The 23,758-nt window shown below is 34.2% G+C and overlaps 2 protein-coding genes across 2 annotated transcripts; both read right to left on the reverse strand.

The window, feature by feature from the left end:
• Positions 1-5,980: 5,980 nt before the first annotated feature.
• LOC132548748 (calcyphosin-like protein) lies at positions 5,981-6,355 on the reverse strand. The gene has a single exon (XM_060212628.1). It carries the CDS (start codon positions 6,353-6,355, stop codon positions 5,981-5,983), a length of 375 nt encoding a protein of 124 aa, XP_060068611.1.
• An 8,450-nt stretch (positions 6,356-14,805) lies between these two features.
• On the reverse strand, positions 14,806-23,394 carry LOC132548749 (sodium- and chloride-dependent glycine transporter 2-like). Its single transcript, XM_060212629.1, has 13 exons — positions 23,217-23,394; positions 22,450-22,581; positions 21,778-22,102; positions 20,911-21,043; positions 20,020-20,154; positions 19,381-19,484; positions 19,078-19,202; positions 18,337-18,449; positions 17,880-18,008; positions 17,555-17,651; positions 17,303-17,403; positions 15,905-16,075; positions 14,806-14,943 (listed from the first exon to the last, which is right to left on the reverse strand). Exons 1-13 carry the CDS (start codon positions 23,392-23,394, stop codon positions 14,806-14,808), a joined length of 1,881 nt encoding a protein of 626 aa, XP_060068612.1.
• Positions 23,395-23,758: the final 364 nt, after the last annotated feature.

The following is a 23,758-nucleotide window of genomic DNA, read 5'->3' on the forward strand; positions in this document are numbered from 1 at the left end:
ATAGGGTGTTACAGAGATGCTTAGTAGTTTACGTTATAATGGTTTTGTACATGACCAGACACTATGATCAGACAGAGCTGTTAGTGCCAAGATTACTAATTAGGTCATGAAAATAAGTGGTTCGTTTTCTTATCGGTATTGTGATAAATAGAATCTTGCACGCGGTTTTATTAGTGTTTGATTTATGAGACACCTCTGGAAGTCTAGTTACGTGCGTTGTAGGTTTGCGCTGGACAGGATCATCTAGACATGGTTTTTTTTATTACAATCCGCACGAGGTTGGGGAATCGCATAGAACCAAACAAAAGTCTTAAATACAAAACAAATATATGTATAACCAAATACATTTTTCTCCTAATGTCATACTGACCATTAGATAAACAACCAACAATGAAGGTTTATATGGATTTTGTTTAAAAAAACTAGTAAGTTTTTAAAATGCTTTTCTTCGTTTTTCTTTTCATGATAATTCAACATCATCCAAGACGTTTCCATGTCGATCAATAAAAAAAATCTTGATAAAAATATGACTGTTAAGACCCATCAGGAAAATATTGATTATGTAAGACATTATGAAAGTTGCGCCTTGCATGCTGATGTTGTATACATCTATATAACTGGTCAGGTAGTGTAAGATAATTGACTAGTTCCGGATATTTGACCCGGCCTCCGGATCCTTGTTTTCGTGTTTATATGTGTGTTGTTGTTTTCCGTAGAATAAATTGGCGGTAAAGTGAAGACAGCGTGGTTTTCTAATCTGTGATGTATGGGTTTTATCGTGCCTCTCATAGCCAAGCAAACGGGTTTCCCCTGCACCCCCATAACACTGATGATTCGATACCACGTGTTGAACTACCTTGATATGATGAAATCCGGGCGAAGAGGCTTGAATAGGCTCCTATCTCAATCAGATTAATATAATAATCAGTTACTTACGCGTGTACTTAAGTTACTACACATCTGTCGGTGTTGTACGGCAGAGCGATAAATGGCGAGTAGTATACCTAATGGTTCCATTGTTATTTACCTTATTTGGTAACGTGATATTACTTACTCGGATTGACCAACATGGCGGGTGTCATCGATGAAGCAGAAGACGCTTACTCTTCCTGAATAACTGGTCTTATTGTCATACATTTTTAGGAGTCTCCAGGTCATTCTTTCATTCGTTACTATTTTGCTTTAGTTTCATTGATTTTGTGTTTGATTCCATGAACACAATCGGTATTTTTCTCTGTTGTTTTTGTGTACCTTGGCTCTGTTCAATAACCTTATTACAATGCGCATTCAAATTCATGTGCTTAATTTGAACGATATTACTGCTCTGCAGGGACATTGACATCCACTGAGGTGTAAATCCACATGGGTATTATCATGATTTTACACAGTGAATTTTTTTTAAATATTTAATTTCTTTCTCCATTCGGGAATAAAACACTCAGACAGCCATAAAGACGACAGGGACACTGTGATGTATTTCGTGTAGCCATGTCCGTTGAAAATGATATTAAAAAACAAATAATCACAGATCGCTTAGGCTTGTCCTCATCCTTTGTTTTGCCTCTCGCTTTAAATAATAGATAAGGTTAGCGCGGAATTCACGTTCATCTTATATGACAGCGTAAAATGCATTGTACGTTTTCGTTTAATTATTTTTTGTCGTACCGGTAATTCGAATTTTATATCGATCGGTTGTGTATTTGTTTACATGTCCTTGGCGACTAATCGCTTGTTTGCCATTATTCTACCCGGTTGTTATTTACCATACCAACATATTATTGATTTCCGTGGATGTATATGATGTCATCATCATAAACTGGTTTGACAATTGACGCTGACGAACACGGCAACATGAAACATTCTTTGTCATCAGAGGAATGTATAGTCAATGTTCCATGTCATGAGAACAAAACAAAAACCTCGAGCGAAATCTGGGTTAAGAAATTAATGAATTTCATATTCATCATGTGAAATTTGCAGTTGACGGCTGACTGGAATTTGAGCTTTGCCCCAAACTGGACGACGCACGTAAAACAGACGTACGGTCAGTTTGAAATATTAAGATAATGACTATTTGCACATTTGGCTAAAATAAGTAATGATCAAAAGATCGTTTATTTTTTTCTCGTAATTGGATGCCATTAGTGTTTCTGGTTCTCTTGGGAAAGATAACCCATATGTTGTCACCTGGTACATCTCCTCGTGGTGTCGTTAAGTGGTTAAAATGTCCACACGACCATCAAATACAAATGCTAAAAAATCGATACAATGGTACATAACGACAACGTTATTGTTCTTTAACAGACTACCTTAAGGATACGTCTATGTTTAACTAGGTCAACATTCCGGATTTGGTTAATCTACCTATTGTTATTTCTAAACAATTGAAAACTTTAGAATGTACAGACATTCGTTTGAGATTTGATCTTGAAGTATGGTGAATTTTGTATTCCAATTCATTAATTCTTAAGTGGAAATAATATAAATAAAAAACTATAAATCCGTCTCAAAATTCTCACTCTCCAGCTTCCGATAACTTAGAGTGTGTATTTACAGGATCACAGCCATACCATTTCAAATATCGTAAATTATTACTGCTGCATATGATATATCGATATTTTTTGTACAATTAACACTAAAATAACAAAAATAACTGAATATGAAAATTAACTGAAAAGCTGTCAAAAAGGGCACCAGTTATTCAGAAGTTCAGCAAAATCCTGATTTTTTTTACTAGCATGCTTGCGTTTTGACTTACTCAATGTTGTACATGAAAATATCTTTTCGGCATTAAAACACCTGTTTGTTTATTAGTCTATATATAACACGACAGTTCCATCTTTGTGAAGGCTCCCTTGACACTGCCTCACAATTGGCCTTTAGTTGAGAGTTCGCTCCTGAGAGGAAGTCTTTTAGTCATGTCGCCGAAGCATTCTAGAGCCTTAAAATTGTAATTACTTCCGTATTCCCTACTTATCTTTCAGCATTGTGATAGGGTTACGACTGGTTTGCTCGTTGTCATATATAATGTGAAAAAAAATTGTGTTCTGCTGGGGGCCCTCGCAGTACACTTCAGTCTGATAACACTATAAAGTCGGATACTGTCACACGGAAGTAATACGAACATATATTTAGGGCCTGCGTGTGTTGAAGGGGTTCCTAAAAAGACCATAGCAAATGAAAGACACCAAGTGAAATGCAAACACCAGGCTAATAATGGATAACGGAAACGAGGTAAATCGCGTGCCATGGTCGATTTGACCAATTGTAATATCGTGACCTGCTTATAGCGCTTACGGAATGGTTGTCAACAAGTCGCTAGTAATTTATGTTATCATGTATATCTGTTACGTTGTGAAATAAGCTTATTTATTTCAAATGTCTATGGAACCAAAAAGATATTTGGAACAAGTTCTGAAACACAAATAATGTTAAGTATATTAATCAACGGTGACGAGAATAAAATTAAGGATTATCCATCCCTACGTCTCGTCTGAGAGTCCATGGATATACTATATATCCGGAAATTTTTGCGCTGTGTAATTTCACGAAAATCTGGAACACGCGATATTGTAATTTTGGATATTTTCGTTTATTAATGATTTTTTCATAAACTCATCGTGGAAGAAATTTGATTGCCCTCTTTTGAAGACTTTGAATACTTTAGAAAGAATATGGTCGACATATATACTATACTATATAGCCCAGTCCACGAAAAAACCTTTACGAGTCATTCTTCCGTTTTGCATTTAAATCTATCAAACGTCCATATAGCAATGCAATTTTACTTCAACACCACAAATGCTTTAAGTATCGACCTTTTATTTTAACATGCATGAGGAACGTTTAGATCAGTTTTTACAGTCCTGTATACACATATTAACATATACATGATAGCAATTATCGATCACATTAAGTCATTACTTACAGCAATTTCTGTCTGATCCCATGTGCCTTATATTTACATATTGATTGTTAATATTCAGAGCGATAATGTTTTATATCTCCTAGACACGGTGGCCTCAACAGTAGGGCATATACTGGTTTACGTGACTAAATCTATATAATTTACTTCAAATGTTTAAATCAAACAAACAAACTGTTACCAAGCTATGAATTAACGGAAATATCACATGACAGTTATTTTTATTGATCTGTGAATATCGTTGTTTTATCTGTCACGTTTTCAAAATCGCGACGCCCGATCGTCCGTCTACGTCTAATGTTACAACGTTGCCATTATTGACGTTGTTACATTGCAGGAGATTGTGTTTAATGTTAATGATTGTAATATAAAAAAGAAAGACAGAAATTTATCCGGTGAATAAAAACAAATCTGATCATAGAAGATCGAAGAAAATAGGACGTTTCCCATCGATCTGTTAAAACAGATGAGATCAAGTACATATAACCATACCAATGACACAATATATACACAAATCTAATAACAGATAACCTTCATATTTACCTATCCAGTAAATCGCAATTACGTTTCTGTACGTTTGCTGTATGTAATGATAAGAAAATCGATATCCTTCCCCGAGATCAAACGATTGAGACGACGAGATCGATATCTCACGCGTTTTCTTATCGATGCCGATCAGTGGTGACATGATTGGCGTCTCTCTTTCATCATTAACAAATCAATTATCTCTTGTGGGATTCACAGAAGTACCAGAGGAGTTCAGTTCAATTTTGGAAGCCAATTTCATAAAATAGTAAAAATGAAAAATGTATATTTTCAGCTTGTAACTTCAAATTGTAGTTTGGTTAAACAAGTTTATACCAAAAGATTGTACAAAAGACACAAAAGTAAATAGTATAGAATAAGATACAGCAGAGCCACAAATTAAATTGAACAGCGCCATGCAGCCGTTTCCTCCTTCTACGCCTCGTCAATGATGATCAATGACTAAATCGGAAACCGAGGTGGCGACTGAGGAAAGCCAAAAGTGATCGACAGAAATGTCAAAATCTTCGAGTCTTGAATTAACGTGAGCATTCTACGGTTTCCTAGAAAATAGAAGAGGCTTCATTGTCCTAATGGTATATTTGTCATCCCCCCAAGAGTACATTGCGGTACCCAATGTAACACCTTTGTAAACGGCTCATGCCAAATTTAGATTATCGAAAAACGTATTTGTGTTAAATAATAAAGTATGTCATTATCTTTCTGTTGTGTTATTTGTATCTGAAAACTGATTTTATTATTTAACGTAGCTATAAACGTTATTGATTTTATCGCGGAAGAATAACGGTGAGTACAAAGCCATCAACCGTCTTGTTTACATTGTGAACGTTCGCTTTTCAACTACCAACGTGTTCTCGAGATACGTACTGGAATAATTAATAAATAATACTAATTTGGCAACGATATTTACATAATCATCCCCAAAATTCTTTGGTGTTTTCAGGAATGCCGCCATATTTTTGCCCGTCGTCAAAATTTGACCCGACCGCGAGGTAAATTATTAGTATTACGTGAACCGTTTACAAAAGTGTAGTGTGACTATTAAGGAACGACAACTCTATTAGAGATTTGCATATTTGTTGTCATACTGCTTATTCTCCCCAAATTCCAAAATTAATTTTATCAAGAATGTAAACAGTATGTGAGAGTTCGAGATAAGGACGATAACTATTGCATCTTTTGCCTTCAAACGGCTAACCTCGGCTTATTCCGTTACACTTCGTCATAGTTACGGAGTTACCTCGAAAGTGCAAATGCCACCGATTCGTAAATGCAGTTCCGTCGTTCAACGGTTGTAACGTCTTTGTACTCCAGATCCTTTTTCTCTGAATCGGTCTTGGTTGTTATAGTTTTTAGTGTCGATAAACATGTATTTGACTAGCAGACAATGATTGCATTGACCTTTTGTTAAGGGGGTTTGACCCATTATTAGCATAGAATATGCCCCAGATATTGGGAGGCCATGTCATTACTCCGTTTTTCCTGCAATGGTGACCACCATAAGCGTATTTACGTACCTTTTAAATCTTCCGTTTTGAGCAGCCCGTCGTGATCAACGTCTAGTAAATCAAACGTTTCATTAACCACGTCGATTCGTCCCTTATTCATTGGGGGTCTTAACGCCTTCATAAATTCCTGAAAATCGATTCCTCCACTGTTATCTCGGTCTAATGTATGAAACAGTGACCGGAGAAAGTTTTCCGACATTAAAATTCCGTATTTTTGCAAGCCTATCCGAAGTTCTTCATAGACTATCCGTTTTGAATAGTCTATATCCATGTTTTTAAATACAAGCCCCAGGCCCTTGATTCCACCACAACCTCTTCTAAGGCACTGTTCCCGTAAGGCTTCTATCAGAACTTGTGGGGTGGTGTTTTCATCCATAGTAATAGACGCACCCTGTAGAGATAGAAAACAAACTATTTCATTCAAACATGAATACTCTACGGCACAGAATGTTACTTCGGCCATAAATACCATGTTTTAAAACTTTGCATCTGTTTCTTGTTTTCGAGGCATTCATCTTTACCCATTCAACAGAATTATGTATTTTCTACCACAGACTCGTTAAGTTACAAGTATTTACCAGCATATGGTTAAAACGCGCGCAGACTTCGATCGTTTTTTTTTTATCTTTCATGTGTTGATGGACGGCAATAGATAACAATGTGACATTAGTTATGTCCATTATCAAACTGTTAGGTAAATAGAGGATAAGAGAATACATAGTCAGTGTCCTACAATATCGCCAGAGGCTTGCCAATTTTGTCTTTCTGTCCCGAGCCAAAATGCAGCTTATATTTTAAGACACTGACCATGTATTATATCTATCCTGCAACATTGACTGAAAATCAGACTATTGAAACTTAAACAGTTTTGATGTTCAATCAGTGTTTACCTGACATTGACGTAACGCTGAATTTTGCCTGATGATGGACATCAAAATAATTGCTCCGCGCGGAGACATAGTTCCAAACTTCATTGGATATAAGAGCGATTTTATGAATTTTCATAAATCAACTTGTTCATTACAACATATAAAATCACTTATTTCAACAACTACTTATATTTCTAAACGTAATATTTAAGTAAATTCAGAAATTTTGTCGAATTACCGCACGTGCTAGAATACAGCTGTTTTTCGTCACTTTCGAATAAAGCAAAAAATATATGAGGCAGGTGTATTCCGACAATGGCAGCGTTAGTTGCAGGATAAAGGTAGGTCTTATGTGAAGATAATGATAACAGTCTGTACATTTACATATTGTGAATCCATAATGTAAACAAGTGTTTGTAGTAAATGATATTCGAGCTCATCCTTAATTACTTGTTAGTCTACTAATTGTTTTTATTTCCGTATTGAGTTGTTATCTAGAAGACCGTACGAGGTAAGTAATATATCACTAGACTTTCAGTTTTTAATGGATGATGATTTGCGTTTTAATGTAATTGTACTTGTTTCCAGAAAGGTGTGATACAACGTAGGTGAGTCATTGTATAGACTTACTCTGTTATGTATCTTCAATCTGTTATACCTAAGGTAAAATTGTCCAGTGAACTTCAACACATCTGAAGTAAATTACAAAAGTTCGGTTTTACAAGGCATGTGATCTCATTCATTATTTCTTACATGTATACATGTACAAATGATTTCTGCTGCATCTCGAATGAGCAGAGATGTAATTCTATATTTAGATGTCAATATTAAATTGGATCTGAGAGCAGACTGATCCAATCACCGTATATTGATATAGAAGCTGTATTCCTACCGTAATATCACTGCAGGCAACAAAATTCTAGAATACATATTAATTATGAGCGGGCAAAGTGATACGGAAATCGATAGGATTTTACATGATCTCATACCAGCAAAATGATAGAAATATGTGAAAATTACGTAATTCTTATACTATAATTTCATCAACAGAATACTGTATAAGTGGTAATATTCGCGGGGATCTAATTTCGCTGATTTCGCGGTCAAAAAGAAAGTAGGCAATTAAATGCATAATAAATATTTTAACAATCAAAATATCAGAAAATATTTGCATGTATACATTTAAATCAATTGATAGATATACGCAAAATGGAATACCCGTGAACTAGTATAAACCTGAAACAACCGGGAATTATTTGCCCAGCGAAATCGAACAATTTGTTTGTTTGTTTGTTTGTTTTTTTTTTTTTTTTGTGAGAGACAGCCATCATCAATCTGGTAAATCCTTAAATATTGGTGATGAAGAATAACTTTTTGTTGGTGGATCAAGGTATAGAAAAACGTTCTTCGTATGTCTAAACTTGAAAGCCATCATGCAATATGTTTTTGTTTCGCGTAAACAGTTTGTTTTTCGTTTTATAGTCATATTTTACTATACCCTGATGTCATATTAATGAATTTGATATCGGAAGACAAATTCTGTTTCATTTTAACTTATTCATTCATTTGCGAAGTATTTTGCAAAGTAAACTATTCACTGAATACATCAACACCATTTGATGAGGCCATTATCCCTCAAGTAAAATACGGGTTTATCGTTTTCAGATGGGTTTCCATCAAAAGACGGAATATAACTAACGAGATATTATGTAACAACCACGAGTTTGTGGGACCTCTTTCTACCATAAAAAAAAAGTTATTCCGAAGTTGAATGGACCTGTACTGTGCCAATGTGTGTTTTGTTTATGTCATCATTTTGAGGCGTAATGATATGATCTTAAGTCAAATACCGCTGATAAATATGCATAACTGACACTTTCAGTACTACATATATTATGATATTATGACCCATTACAGTTTATAGATAGAAATGAATAAGGATGTTTTCTTCATATCACGAAACTGATATAAATCCAAAGGAAAGTAGAATTATTACAAAAGTATTTCTGAATTACTTATTGCGCGTTCTAATTCATTTGAGTGCGTGAAGTGCCCTTTTGGTAAAAAAAATCATCCTATCAGCCAATCATAACATGCTAAAGTGTTAGACCATATGTTATATAAATTTGTTTAGACAACAATTGAAATGAAGAATTAATACTTTGGATTTAAATAGCATAAACCCGTTTTAAGCAACGCTTCCCTCCATTTCGTAAATTATTAATAACCATGCTTGCATAATAAGCGTCATCATTAAACACTTGCTATCCTTTTATGAGGTCAACTTGAATTTTACTTATCTTTGTTTTACTATCGGTTAATGCATAAATTTAATGTTTGATCAATATATTAGTCTCATTGAAAGAGGAAAGTTTCTGGGGAAAAAAACATAAATTGTTGATTGTTTATCTCATAAATAATGACGTCTGCGAGACTATCATCTGTCTTAAAATAAAATTAGATAGACTACTCACCATTTTATATATACAGTGTCTTCATATTTTCGGTGGTCAACACAAATATATCTGACCTGGTCGTGAAGCTTAGGAATAAGCTAATAGTCACTACTATAAACCTGTAAACATAGCTTTAGTTTCGTATGATAACAAACACATAAAAATCCTTCCCTTAAAAGCATCGTGATCCACAGGGATCGGTCCCAACAGACTAACCCTAAGATAGAAGCTGACTAACTATTTCGACGATTTCGATATAATTACATACGGTCACGTGCGTTTTATTTTCAACATTCTGGAAAATTCGGTTTCTTAACCGGTTTTCATTACCCGATAACTTTATTTAGGTAAACACTGCACAGACCTAGCCTAAACTGCTTAAAGTATTTCAGAATTTAATTCTGTGCACGTGCTTTGCTCAAGTGTAAGCATATGTTCCTAATAGGTTTAACAACAAAATAGAAACTCATCGTTCAAGTTCTTTCTTAAGATCATCAATTGAGGGCCTGTATTACAACCTGTCATTTCAAAGTAGACCTTTCATTTTTCCATGGTTCAATTTATAAACACACAAACACTTGAATAAAGAATTTCGCTCTTTCTTGTGCGCAGATTTTTGATAAATAAACAGATGAGCCATCATTGGCTAACATGTGTCAGATATGACGGTCATTCCGTTCGTCTGGGATATGGTAAAGAGCATATAATGGTAATTCATTGAATTCACTCTAAGGATTTCATCATTAAACTAATAACTCACGTGAACTTGTAATTGGTACATTAAACACAATCAGATTAACGTTATGGTGCGTAATACGTGTGCATATACTTACTCACACAGGAAGTTACAGAGTTCGGCAGTTCCTTAACATATAAACCAGATCCGACAGACGTAAACGTTAAACAGATACATTGGGCTTCAATGTTCAAAACACACGATTCTCTGGAAAATTTCACTGCGTTGATTGTTTTGCTTCCCAAAATTAATTTTTTTTCTGATGTTGTTTGGAGCATTTACCACGAAATTACTTTCCTTATACGATTACAGTTATTGCCTCCATTCCTAAAACAAATATTCTACCATGGCGGCAAAATGTAAGCACTCTTGATATTTAATTCACCATAACACTTCAACTGAAACGCTACACTTGAAAATGTCATCGCTTGATAATAATTCGGCGACACAGAGCTGTAGACGGTATTGATAAGAACACACAAGGAGACAGAAAATTAACTGTGAATTTTCTATGCTAGTTTAATCCTTTATGTGACTTACTCAGAAATCAATACAACCATAGGAATATGTTTCTCGACCATATTTTCCCCTAGTCTTGTCTCTGATTTAAGTCAACGACAGCTTTTCTGCGGAGCTGTCATCCCCATGTGTACCATTAACTTCCCCAGTATTAAACATTTCGATTTTTCAGACTGTGTAATCACCGAGAACAACTCATATGATTATTGTTTCTGTTACAATTCATCTGACATTGTTTTCACTGTGAATGCTAGTAAACGAGAAATCAATCCTTTTACATGTAATTGGCGTAATCTGTATTAAAAACCCTAAATACAAACCAAATGGTACATTTTATTTCTGTAAAAATGTAATGTTATATTTGCCAATACACAACATATGTGGGTGTGATATGATGGGCGAAATAAAGAACAAAACCAATAAAAATTAATAAATCATGAAAGCCATTACAGCCTGGGAAACTGATGTGAAACGATGTCGATTAAGTTAATACATACATTGTATATTAGGATAATAGGCATCTAGATTCTTTAACATTATCGTATTGTGAAATATTGTATTGCTTGAAATGTGATTATTTCGATGTTCGTTAGTGAATCAGGACTCCTGTAACTAGGAGCTAGGAACTGGGAACCAACTGCAGGCTCAATACATTTTCATGAATATGCGTGTTAATCTTTTCATCTTTCATATTTTGCTTTCGTTTTATCGACTTTTAGTTTGAATAACGATTTTGTGAACATGTCAGTCGGTATCCCTTGATTATTTTTCTTTGGAGCCTGTGGGATATATAATGACAAATTTATATAATGAAATTTGCATGGAATTTATATCACTGACCAATGTTACCACAAACATGTAACAGAAATACTAGCGGCAGTTTGGAGAATATGTAAGTTTGTTCCGGTTTGGTTTCCGGTCGTCGTCTAAGATTTCCTATTTAAATGTTAATTCTTGTCCTCTTGGTGATCCCTGATACATGTAAATACAACATCGCATCGTTAGGTTGCTTTTCGGATCCAACATTGCTCGCGTATTCCTTACTAAATCATCAACAATAACACAACTCTAATACATAACGTTAGGTTTCATCAACGAGTTAGTCCATAGTCTTTTAGCAAATTTTCGAAAGGGTGACGTTGATCCTTAAAAAAAACTCACATCAAGCTGTTTATCACATTTTGCGATTTATCACTTTGGTTTATTTTCCCCCGTAAGCCGATTTAATCATATTTTCTAACACAATTATCCGACAGGGTGAAGTTTGACCGAAAGGACGCTTCCCATGCTCAAGGAAATTATTACTAATAATAAATGGTTTACTCATGTTTTTACAATATTTTGATTTTTACATGGATTTCTTTCCGTCTCCATGGTTTTGCTTTGAAGTAAACAAATTCTGTTATGTTCCAGTTATATATGTATTGAATCTTAATGTCACCATGTAGTTTTGAAATTTTCAGTTTTGCATATTATTAAGAGGCAATTCAAAACTTGGATAAGAAACAGGACATACAAACTGGTGATTGTTATATATTGTATATCGCTAAAGCTCATGTATTTGTCATTGAAGTTAATGTTTTTTATGTAACGTTTGCATACACATACCATACACAGCAAGCACTCCTAGTGTAAAGTCTATATATTACATGATGTACATGGAAATATATTATAGTATATGACCAAATACATGATGGAAACTGCGCCGCAAATTAATCAGGAGATGATTTGTTGTATTTGTCAGCTTAACATGTGTGAATCCAATGATGTATGATTGAAGAATTATATAGATAAGAAATACAAGTAAACAGCGGCAGCAACATTCAACACAATTTTAGAATTAGACACAATATATCACCAAATACATATGTTTCGTTCATTTACGACTCATCAGTGATGTTAGAGAACCAATCTAAGGACATCTAGATGTCGGGGACTACTAAAGAAAATCGTATTTGGCGAAAATAATGGCTTCGACATCACTGAGAATATACCCAGAAAGTGAATTAACATTCGTTCTTTTACTTCCTGTATCAAGCGTTGATGTGTCCTGATGATAAAAACACTAGCTAAATATTTATATCGTTCAGGCTTCTTATCGTTGTTACGGCCAATTTATTTATAGATATTGACGTTACGTATACTTATCAGACACAAGTCAGCATTGGTATAAGATTAACAGTTTAGAGAAAATAATAATTTATCCCAGCTTAGTTTCCTGTCTACGACCATGATTTTCTATTTAAATGTAAATCCCTTTCCTATTGCCTATACCGGATGCATGTACAAACAATATCGTATCGTGAGGTGGAAGTTCGGATACAAGATTGCATGTGTATTCCCTATCTCATGGAAATAATGCTACATTGAAACAATTTCGTCAATAGGCAGATATGTCAGTCAAATTAGACTAATCTTTAAAGCGTTCAGGTTCTTCAGTTACTCGGAAGAATAATTGAAAGCGAGTAGGTGTATGTTCATTTGCAGTGCAAGTAAGTTTTTTTAACTTACATTGTCAACTATATGGACAAACGGGCTGAAGTTAGCGAGGAATTATTCTGCTTTATCCTTTAAGTGTTATATTTGGGACATATTTAAAGAACTGGAGCGCTTGAATATCTTTAAACAAATGACTAGATGTTTGTAGAGAACACAGCAGCATATACCTATTAAACAAACTTGTGAATCGAAAAATTGGCAACGAAATCGTAACAAACTATTCACCAAACGATTGACACAAAAATGCTGAAGAAAAATTAGCCTGGAGTTCCTGAATAGAAAGCGGGCTCTGCTTCTTCGCAGATAAATGCGTTAGATCACCGTGAAATTAAGTCGAAAATGACACGTTCTGAAAATGCATATTGAGACATCAGTTCAATGGGTGAATGAGTGCAAAGCAAAGTACGATGCAATAGGTATGGGCAAGGTTTAAAATAAATATAGAAAATACCAACATGTCAACATAATCATAATCCAAACTCAAATTCCAGAAAACTACGACAAAATGTGAACAAAAGAGAAAATTACATGACGACTCCGATAATAAAACCAGGTATTCTGGAAGAGTAATCGTGTTCTGCTTCACCGACGACACCCGCGTCTGCATCTTTTGAAATCCTATGCTACAAGTTTGTCCGTCTGTTTACGACCACGTGATTCATTTATATTTTTGAGAAATAAATTCGTGATGTAATTTAGCGTCTCATTTATAAGTACCGTAAATAAAACTCGCGGAAACAAGGAAAACACAACGATGTTAATTTGTCGTTATATAGAACATTACATCTTATCATTAATAAAAAAAAAAAGCAGACACCGATGTTGAAGTTATTTTGAAAATACTGAACATTTCAGCATTTTTGGACCGAAGTGGTACTACGATACAGAGCAAATTTCTCATCAGTCTCTCATTACTTTTTTATAATCATCTAATACCAAGGAATGTTTCGATCTAAACTTTCACTACTTTAAATGTTGCGTCCAGATTGGATACAATTTTGTTCGGAAATCCTCATCTTAATGTAGACCTAGTCTAGTTACATATTTTATTTCAATAGTAATAATCATTGCAGATATACAATATATGAACATTTAAACAACATTAATTGTTTCCATATATAAATGTATATAACTTGTCTCTTGTTCTGATAATGACAATAAATATGTTTTAAACGCTAACTTCTGGAACATTTCATGTGTTTGTAATTGTCCTTATAAAGTTACCGTCCGAATTATCAAATTCCTCAAAACTACAAATATTCACTTGAAATCTGATATTGCATAACGTAGCTATACTCGATCTCGACTATTCTCTCCATGGCAGCTGTTACCAGTCGTTAAACTTGTGACGTCATAGCCCTATAGCGTCCAATTTAGCGCAATTCACCCTTTTGATGATTAGTAGTAGGACAGGTGAAAATCGTACACTTTACACGTCAGTATCTCAATCATTCTCAAGTATTCTCAATCAGTATCTGAATCATAAAGAATGAGACTATGTTAATTTCTATTTTCACTCAACGTACAATTCAATGTAGAGGTACATGCAATTGGAACGGTTTGCTAAATACTATATATCAAATATGCTGTTCCGAAGATCAATGTATCATATACAGTTACTATCTCTAGTATGTTTGTTGTTGTTAATCCGGTTTTCGTTTGAGGACAAAATCAATTAAAACTGCTCGAAATGATATTAGTAAATCGTTGGCAAATTTCTGCTGAGCCATTTCGAGAATGGCAGTCACTATTTCCCCAAAATATTAAGTTTCATTTGTTCCAAGAGTCCGAGTGACGCCGTGCTGTTGTCACTGTGATAGTCCATTGCATGCTTTTTAGATATAGGTTTCCAGTATGGTGAGGGTTTGAAAGACGCTTTAAATTTCTGAAATGAAGAACAGATTTGTACATTAATTACGAGAATAATTGTATACATTCAACAAAGGAACACGTATTTTTATGATACTTTTACGTCTCTGGTCTCTTCGTTAAAGTAGAATATTTACGGCAATACGATACAAAGGTATCTATGCATGTTAACAACACAGATTCAATACATCTCGAAAATAGGACTGTACCAAATGGATGATGATGATGATGATTGATGATGATGATGATGATGATGATGATGATGATGATGATGATGATGATGAATACGATCGCTGAATGGACATTATGTGATATCATTTATAAATGAAAATCGAAAATCGAACAAAATAAAGGTATATAAAGATGTTAAGATATAAATACAAATAAAAAGCTGGGAACCAACTTCAGGCTCCCATTTATAATCTTTAAGATATGGAATTTGAATTCTGAGAGGAAACAGAGCTGACCTTCATACCTAAATAGCGATTAGATATTTGTTTTATTGTATAAGAAGATTTAAAAGAAATTGAAATATGTTTAAAGGCCGTCAGATCTCCGGAGGAAAATGATATATGAATGTCAAGGCCCAAATGAAATGAAAAGCTGTGTCACATGTAGGCCTTTGCGGGTTTGTCAAAAAACAAAACAAAACAAAAAAACAAAAAAAAAAACAAAAACAAAAACAAAAAAAAAACAAAAACAAAAAACAAAAAACAAAAAAACAAAAAGCAAAAAAAAAAAAAAAAAAAAAAAAAACAAAAAACCAAAAAAACAAAAAACAAAAAAAGAAAACACCAGCAGTGTCGCAGAACTCGCTCTTGCCCCACAATAGACACATGTGGATCCAAATTTCAGACATCTTGTGTTGGAGCCAAGTGAAACTTTCAAAACAAATGTCTGACCAGGACGATTCTATTAAAGTAGGTATGTCGATAAAGACTTTTTTTGCCTGTTGACAGTATACATAGAAACCGTACCTCGAACATTGACTGTCCAGGGGTTTTCAAGACGGTCATGATTCCAACCAAAACCACGGGTACTATGGGAAGCATTCCTATCAACCATCCAATGATATTAGCGTAAGATGGGTACACATAGTCTCCGTATGTTGGGGGCTCGTATGATACAAATGTGAACACAAAGAGTACCTGAAAATATATGTAAGAACACAAAATGCAATCATTCTTTCAGTCTAAATGAGTGAGAATTGATGAAAATTGATTGATAGTCATTAACATTTTTTTTTCAAATTAGGTAACATCAGTTAAGTGCTATTATTTCTATACATTGTCTTAACATTTCTTTCTACAGCTTAGTCAAGTAATTACGTCCCTATGCGGAAAAAGTAAATGGAATGATTCCTTGAAGTCTTCTGGCACAGATGTGTTACCTTACTATCGTAGCTTCATATGATGTCAGTGTTGTTTCCATAAATGTTGGAAAGTAATTTTTTATAAATTCAAATTATGTAACATTCAATGTTTTCACGTGAAATAGCTAAATACTTTAAAATTATCCACGTAATTTCGTTGTAAAAATTAGAAGTCAGGTTTGTTGGAGTTATATCCCTTCGTTCCGGTTTAGGCCGGGTCAATACCTTAACTTAAATTTACCTATATTTTTTTCTAGAGTTCACCGTTGCCGAAAGTTGTCAGGAATTTACAAAAAAAAAAAAAAAAAAATCTGCCTCTGTTTGTACTCCTACTTCTTAATTTTTCTTAATGACGGAATATTTTGTCGGTTTGATTACACTTTAAATTCTTTTTTTTATTTCTAACATTATTGTTGTATAGTAAAGAACGGAAAAGCTAAAAAAAAGAATAAATAAATAAATAAACAAAAAAGGACAACCTGTCATCAAAAAAAAAAAAAAAAAAAAAAGAAAAGAAAAAATGAAAAAATAATAAACTAAACAAAAAGGAAAAGTTGACATCCAATTCATGCTTTATCTCTATGGCCTAATGCCCACATTATTATTTGATCCTTATATAAAAGTTGCGAGAAATCATGCCGTTATTGTGAAAATCCCGAGAGTCCATAATGATGATTAATGGATACTTATGATCATCCATTCCTATCCTGTTGTTAGTTCATTGTAAAATGTAGGACGTGAATTTACTAAATACTGAAATGTATTCTTGTGTATCTTATTTTTATTACTGACTAATTGATACATCACAAAATTCTGTAAACATAGTTCATACGTTGTTACTTGAAGTAGTCATTGAAGCTCTGAAAAGAATATTATGTACAATGATAACGAGAAGAGATGTTTACGGCTGGGTAACCATATTTGGTATGATTCTCACTTCTTTTCCGTGATTAAAAAAACCTGGTTGGAATGTTTTTAAATGTCATATAAAATTTACGCATACCAGAAGTACGATAGGGTTTATAAAACACCAGCATATCCGAACAAACACAGGAATTTGACGACCAAGCATCATGTTCACATCTTTTGAAAACCGTTCTGCCCCTGAAAAGATAAACTCATTTTAGATTTAGTTTGGAAGTCTATGCATGTGATATGTGATTACCAGTAAACGAGGAATAAACGAGAAAAAAAAACCAAATAAACAAACAAAAGCATAACAAGAAAATACATAAAATAAAGAAAGTGTATTTACCGTATATCCATCCAAATATGATACACTCGATAAAACCAAGGATGGGTAAGGACACAGCAACATACCAGTCTAATATTTGGTAGACGTATATCCCGGCCTGTAGCATAAAGTAAAAGTATGTGACTGTGAAATGTATGGAATTGTTCCCAGACAAATATTCAAAGATGACGCTTTTGATGCGTGATATATATGCTTTATACAATCTGGTGGATATAATTATATTGTGTTTCCATTGTATTTCAGTTTCAAAAAGTATATCCCTACACAGACCACGACTGTGATATTTTCTTTCAAACAGCGTTAAGAAAAATAAGAGATGTCGAACCTGTGTACAGAAGAATAGTCCAAGTAAGAACAAGGCCATGGATACACAAATGGTCATTACAAGTTGCTTCTTCCGCAGTGATTGAAAATGATTCATGGCTGCCGCTATCACCATTTCCACGCAAGCAAACTACAACAATAAAGGTCATACGTCCGAAATAGGACAATTGACGAATACATCATCAAAAGCTGTCTTACGAAAATATTTTTGTTCAGAAATTATATTTGTTGCATGAAATCTTTCTTTCGAGACCAGAAAAAATATAATTATTATCGTCTCTGTACGTTTTTGTTCTTTCTTAGCTGGAAAGAATGCTAGTAATAGGTTAACTTAACTATTATACTAACCCGAACTTGGAAAACCAACAATTCGCAAAACAACTGAGGAAAAACCTATAAAATTAATATCAATGTTGATAAATAGATATAGATAATAAAAAAACTGATATCTGACGTACCTGACTATCCAAAGCCACACAAAGCAACATTAGGAAGAACAACACGGCCCATAGGTTTGGAAGAGGTAGTTTAGCTAGAGCCTCTGGATATACCGCAAACCCTAAACCAGGACCTAAACAAAAAACATAATGACAACTGTGTGTTCGTTATATTTCAAATATTGTGAAGAGCCACCACTGAAAGAACAGCATCATGGTGGAGACTTAGCGCTGTCAGATAAATTCGGATACAATAAATATTGTCTTTATTGGTAGATGATAAAAATGACTCAGTAATATACAATAAACTTTCATGGGAATTGTTTTCTTTGATTTCGTAGTAGCCAGTTAAAGTCAGATAAAATAACGTTTCTTTGTATATGTTAAAGCATATCGAAGTACTATAAATTCGGTAATTTTCAACTAATATTCTAAATCGACGAATTCTTAAAATAAGCATAAGAAGATCTATTGTGCTATATATTTACGCGAACTCAAGTGTCCCTGAAATATAATTTAAAAAAAAACCCACGAAAACTGAGTCTCTGAAAAATAAATTATATTGTAGCAGCTGTTGAAGATATACACGAAGAAATATAGATAATTCCATTCAAGAATGATTAAGCATTAACTGGGCTGGATTTTGAGTTGTTCACAACATCATCTAAAACCGAACACTGTTACTAACAATTTGACGTACTTAACGAAATTCTACGCACAAAAGAGAAGAAAATATTTCACGATGAATATAATGTTCCCTACCTGATTTCACTACAGTAGCTATAGGTAAATTGGCGTCGTGGGCCATGTATCCAATCACAGCAAACACCACAAACCCGCCGTATATACTGGTACCTTCCCCAAGGATGGTAAGTATAATGGAGTCCCTTAAAAAGTCGCAAACGTTTCGGATGTCACTACCAATTTTCTTAAGCTAATTAATAATTTTACCTCAAATCAGTTGAGCAAGTGAAAAACAAAAGATGAAATGACAGTTTGAGTAAACTGTAATATATCTCCTGAGATAGTCTTATCGCAAAATTTTAAGTGTGATACATTATATACCTGTAACAATTGTTATGGAACGTGTTGTAACTAGCCATTGTCATCAGTTGTCCCCAGGCCGGACAAAGGGAGTAAAACACTTGTAAAGCAGCTTCTACCCAAACCTAAAAAAGGATGTTAACATTGTTCATTGTACTTTTTATTCATTCCTCCTATTTAAATGCACATGAAAGTTGAAATAAAACAAACACACATAACCCTGTGCAGCTGTGATTAGCGCTATTCTTTGTCCGTCAGCATGTGACATCATACATATACAGGTAGAGAATCTTACATGATTTATTTTCATAGAGACTGAATATTTTCCTTTTCACCTGAGCCTCTATCGAGAAAATGGAATCGACTTTCTGTCTGTTACTTAACTTAGATGCTAAAATTTTCGACATTCTCACTGTACATGTGTTGCTTTTGTGACGTTAGCGAACATAAGACGCCATGACGTTATGACGTCGCAATGGGAACGATAGTCAATCAAAAGTCACCTATGTCATATTACACATATATAATAACAAAAAAATATGTACTTTGTGTGATTGTACTTATGACAGGGTAGTAACGCAGTCAATGTATATTTTTAACACTCTTTCGCCTTTAGTTTTATTACGTAGTGTTAATCAAATATACATAACTAAAAACTACCTGAGGTTGTCCTAATTTCTCAAAATCGGGACTTAAAAGGAATAACATCCCATCTGTAGCTCCAGGAAGAAAACTGGCTCGTATCAGGATAACCGTCAATAGTACATATGGCAACGTTGCAGTCAGATATACTACCTGTAAATAATGAGTAAGTCAGACTGTAAATTATATCATTATTCATTGTTCTATTATCAATACCTATCTCTGTATAGCTAATTGATTTACTTTAATAGTTCTTTTCGAATAATAATATTATTACGTATAATTTATAACAGGAATTATAATGTCATCATAGCTTATCTAGGTCAATTGAATTGTACTAAGTATACACAACAAAATAAGAATCACACAAAGTCCTCACCCCTGTCGTACACCTTAGCTGTAAGGAAATAATGGAAAATATGTGAAGACTATTTATCACGTGATTGATTACTTTACTCTCTGTAGTGACCTTTTGAGTTCATTCACAGAGCTAAGAAATTCGTCAATTTTACATTTTTATGATCATAATTCCTTTTAATCTTAATCTAAATATATTTTTGTGGCGCATGACATTCACGATATTACTACTGGTGATTCGCTTAATGTACGCGTTTGCTATAATGCCAGTTAAGGAATTGAATGTGAAGGTTTGTGCCACTGGATACATATTTGTTTGTCTGTAATATTGAGGTGTATGTAAGATACTTACCATAACAAACGAAAGTGAGGGTAAAATGATAGAAAATGAAATATCATTATTATGTGGTTAACTTTGACGCTTTTGATTTTTTTAATAACTGAAATAAAAAGGAATTGTTAAATCAAATACTCCACAATTTCATACCAAACTAATGCACCATTCATAACACATAGGATCATCTGTAACATGCCAAATGGACCTTGATTTACCTTTCCCATGGATTTCACTCCCTTTATCAGACACAGAGTCACCAACGTCCACGCGGCGAGGAAACAGACAGCTAAGTGCCATGGTATGTGACCAAGGACGTCTATCCCCTTAGATATCTCGAGGGTTCTATACCTGTAACCAAACACAAACAAATAAACAGTTTTATGCACAATGTTATAGTTTGATTGATTACGTTTCTATATTATTATTATTATTACAAGCTCACCGGCAAAAAATAGTTATATATTTTAAATGACGACGTGTCCATCCTCGCATTTTTTTTTAAATATAAAGAACGGAAAACAGTTCACAATCATCATGATATTTCATCTACAACGCTGATTCCATGACCCATGTGGATTGGTCTCAAAGACCGGAATCTTAATAAAGGGAGGTAACTCGAGACAGCTTTACTTGGAATTAACGTATATTTCGGCAAGTAAACCTTGCACAACGTCCCTGAGAAGCCCGGTCTTCTAATTTACTCAGATCAGTTGTTGTATAGCCTCTCAAATTATTAACATAAAAATACATGTTATTATACAAACACATTCTCAATTAGTATTATTGATATGTAGAAAAATACAATGTAAAGATGTTTAAAAGCATAGCGTATCAGAATGACCAACCAGAACGGTAATTGCAATATTTCCCCGATTTCAAATTTCTCCTGTTCGGTAATCGTACTTCATCGATTGTTCAGATTACGTTATTGATCTACAGTACTCATCTTGAAATCTTGTCATTATCAATTTCTTTTCATCTTGATCTACCTTTAATATCAACCGAAAAATTCCTTAGTTAGCTGTTTTGGACACACTTTTGTATTACAAGAGCAAAACTGTTCAATTGTCACACTAACTTACTGCCAGAATTCCTCTTCAGCTGTAATATATTTATGTTTGATTTGCCCATCGGGGAATGTCACATTTGAATTTTGCAGGTAACTGATATTTGCTGTCGTCAATCTGGTTTCGTCATACAAATTGCCACGTGTGAAGTTGGTCGCAGATTCTGATGCGTTGAATGACCTAGAACTAACACAGAAATCTGTGTTCCAGTCATTGTCACAGCTTCTCCAAGGAAGAGGGGTAATGAAGGAGTTCCCGAGGTAAAACATGATCCATGCTGTATTAGCGTTGTAGTAAAATGTCATCACAAAAGTGGCAATGACCATTCCGTGTCCAATACCTAACCAAAGAAAGGATAGCGTTTAAAGTGCCGGGTGTACTTTTCGATACTTTGACATAAATTGTATTTCGAGGAACCTTTAGCATGATTTTGGTTTTTTTACCTGAAGTTAGAACTCCTTAGCATTGTGCTCTATAGAGGACGTAATGTTACTTATGTACATGTAATATACATGTCGGGTATTGCCGATGAAACAGAAGACGCGTTTCCCTCCTGAACCCATTATCAATGAATTTTTCACGAATTTTAATGTTAACGTGTCATTGATATTTTGCTCACTTTTGTTGACATGACGGTATTTTCTCTATGATTTGGAGCAAATTGACTTTAAATGTATTAAGAGTTACCTCGAAAAATTGGGCAAACTTCCCAGGTGTGCAGTGCGTCTTTGCCTGTGAACTGAGCTAAACTCACTTCCAAGAAAAACAACGGGAAACCACAGAAAAGCAAGCACAGCAAGAATGGAATAAGGAACGCCCCTGTAAAGACAAGCATGACAAGAAACAAATATTTGAAAATATAAATCTTGTTTAAAATTAATGAACATTGGTGATGATGAACGGTATTAAAACAGAATGCGAGTATGAGGCAAAACTTTCAAATGTATTAACGAAACATCAACACGATTGGACAATGGAAATACAGTTAAATATTCCGATGTGTTTAAACCGTTGAGACATTAAACATTTTCTGGCTACGTATCTTGGATATTTCTGAAAGTGACATTGCGCATCAACTCGCTTTATACATGATGTACAAATCAGAAATGCACTTTTGCCAGATCCATGACAATATGTTTCCTCCCAAAAAAAAAATAAACATGCGTTTCCTTCCAAAATTCTTTTAAAATATGATACTGTCAAGGATTTATTGAAAGCTTACAGTGTTGAAGATTGTCCTTTAATGTATGGTTGGCTGAGGCAAAATTATTTTGCTGTATGATGTCAACTAGCAAGGGGGAAACACGTGGATAAGTATAAATAAGAAAAGTCTTTCCCGATCCAATCGTCTCCTTTAAAACGGCTATACAACTTAGCATGATGTTTGATTTAAGCAGAAAGTATCTATCGATAATTTTATCTGATCGTTTGGACATGAAAAATCAAAGACTTACCACCTCCATTTCGCATACATAGGTAAGGAAACCTCCACAGATTTCCGAGTCCCACACACAGTCCCAGAAAGGAAAGCATGCCTTCAATTTTTTTGGACCATACTGTTCTATCTCCATCTTCTTTGTTTGACTCTATAAATGCGGACAGCTGAGCACCTTCTTCTCCCCTCGTAATCATCGTCATTTAATGAGGATATGCTAAATTGTCACACATACAGTAAAATGATATATTTTTGCGTGGCCCAATTTCCATGGTTTTTCAAAAACGGCCAATTTCGTGGACATTTATTATGTTTACCAATATAGCTCAATAAATTTACTGATTTTAATTTCAACAATTCAGGGATAAAGTCAACGAAAATAAATCCCCACGAAGAGTGATAACAGCATAATACTTAAACATTCCCTCAAATCTAACATTCTAAAGAATACGTGACGCGAAATATGTAAAATTGTTTTAATTGGGGAAGAATCGAACATTGTATCTCTGAAACACCTTATGCAGCAAACCGCAAATTAGAAATTGGAGCTAAGTACGGTAA

This window comes from Ylistrum balloti, unplaced genomic scaffold, assembly GCF_031769215.1.
Source record: "Ylistrum balloti isolate Yb309-2 unplaced genomic scaffold, AGI_CSIRO_Ybal_v1 Utg370026, whole genome shotgun sequence".
In the NCBI taxonomy this organism is placed as follows: Eukaryota; Metazoa; Mollusca; class Bivalvia; order Pectinida; family Pectinidae; genus Ylistrum; species Ylistrum balloti.

Bases quoted from the DNA above. Each gene is read 5' to 3' on its own strand.
- LOC132548749 (XM_060212629.1), bottom strand. From the start codon at position 23,394: ATGATTACGAGGGGAGAAGAAGGTGCTCAGCTGTCCGCATTTATAGAG. The intron at 21,044-21,777 runs GTAAGTTAGTGT...GTTTGGTTACAG, and splicing joins GCTGAAGAGGAATTCTGGCA to GTATAGAACCCTCGAGATAT. The intron at 19,485-20,019 runs GTAGTTTTTAGT...ATCCTTTTTTAG, and splicing joins AGAAATTAGGACAACCTCAG to GTTTGGGTAGAAGCTGCTTT.
- LOC132548748 (XM_060212628.1), bottom strand. From the start codon at position 6,355: ATGGATGAAAACACCACCCCACAAGTTCTGATAGAAGCCTTACGGGAA.